The sequence below is a fragment of the Sinocyclocheilus anshuiensis genome, unplaced genomic scaffold (genome assembly GCF_001515605.1).
Source record: "Sinocyclocheilus anshuiensis isolate Anshui unplaced genomic scaffold, SAMN03320099.WGS_v1.1 C32778437, whole genome shotgun sequence".
NCBI classification, from domain to species: Eukaryota; Metazoa; Chordata; class Actinopteri; order Cypriniformes; family Cyprinidae; genus Sinocyclocheilus; species Sinocyclocheilus anshuiensis.
In genome coordinates, this window is record NW_015619971.1 from 1 (window position 1) to 1445 (window position 1445).

The 1445-nt window shown below is 41.1% G+C and overlaps 1 protein-coding gene across 1 annotated transcript; it reads left to right on the forward strand.

Annotated features, from left to right (window-relative positions):
- Window positions 1-27: 27 nt before the first annotated feature.
- LOC107682986 (mitochondrial import inner membrane translocase subunit Tim13-like) lies at window positions 28-1045 on the forward strand (the record flags this gene model as incomplete). The annotated part of the gene is made up of 2 exons (XM_016479079.1): window positions 28-102; window positions 200-1045. Coding segments are annotated over 2 exons (174 nt in total), but the record flags the coding sequence as incomplete, so codon positions are not given.
- Window positions 1046-1445: the final 400 nt, after the last annotated feature.

Genomic DNA, 1445 nt, shown 5'->3' on the forward strand with positions numbered 1-1445 from the left:
TGCATTCCTAATGGCATTTGTCCTGCATTGCAGAGAATGACTGATAAATGCTTCAAGAAGTGCATTGGCAAACCAGGAAGCACATTGGACAACTCCGAACAGGTGGGAAAAATACTTCCTATGCCATTAACCATGTTTATTTAAGAAAAAACAACAACATCTAAACCCTGTAAATTTGTACCCCTTTTGTTTTTCCCAGAAATGTATTGCCATGTGCATGGACCGCTATATGGACGCATGGAACACGGTCTCCCGTGCATATAATTCAAGATTACAGAGGGAAAGGGCACGTATTTGATGTGCAGATGGCAGCCGGTACTACCTCAGTCATCAGGTAGAGATGTCTAGTCTGTAAATGCACGACGGGTTTGTAGACTTGACTCTCTTACCACACAACATCAGCTGATGGCTTCAGAAGCAACCAGGTGGTTGGATTTAGACTCTACATGGACATTTTTCATCACATTTTGTGTGTTAAAAAGATTGATTGTTGTAGTAGCAGTTCTTTTGCTTGAAATGATGGCCAGAATTGGAATAACAAAAGAATGGGTCTGGATCCAGTTCCTGTTCACTGGTTTAATAACAATGCTAAATTTGGACCACTTATGTTGTTATCTATTCATTAAGCAGAATCAAAATTCAGTGTACTATCTGTCTGCCTTTTGTCATTGGGTGGATGTTGCTCCATTTCCTGAGAGAAGGGCTCAATTTACCAACTCTGTTCCACAAACCTAGTTCTATTCCCAGAGGGGGAGAATTCAGAGGCGTCTTTGTTGCAATAATTGTCACTTCTTCACCAGGAGCGGCTGAACAGTCCTTCTTACTTACCTCTGAAGAACAAACCGCAGTTGTCAACCCTGGAGTGTCATTTGTCTCATTGTCGGTTAAATACAGTAGTAGGGTTGTCTAGAACTGCAAACCCTGTAAAAGTAGTTCCCTTTGTGTACACACGTCAAAATTCCCCATTTCCTTCGCTTTATTAAACATTGAGACGCAAACTCCACCAGGACATGTCCAGACAGATGTTGTGTAATTGTCACCAAGCTGTTTTTATGGAATGTAAATAAATACCACAGAATCAGTCCATTTTTATTGATGTTTATTCTTTCATTGGTTAACAGGTGTAGCACCATTTGTACAAATTAGGACTGAAACACTAAGCAAGTACATGATTGTACATGTTGCATTCTCAGCGTTGCCATATGGGGCGCTATAGCATGCCTTTCCACAAACTGTCTTCTACAGCCGGGTCAAGTTCTGTCATGGCAGAGCAACACTTTAAAAAGCATCTTGTTTAATGGCACAGACTTTTGCATTGAGGTTTAGTTCCAGGTTTTGTATTGAGGTTTAGCTTTTGATTTGTTGTTCTAGTGCAGTGGTTCCCAACCCTGGTCCTAGAAGCACCCCAACAGTGCACGTTTTGCATGTCTCCTTAATCAAACACA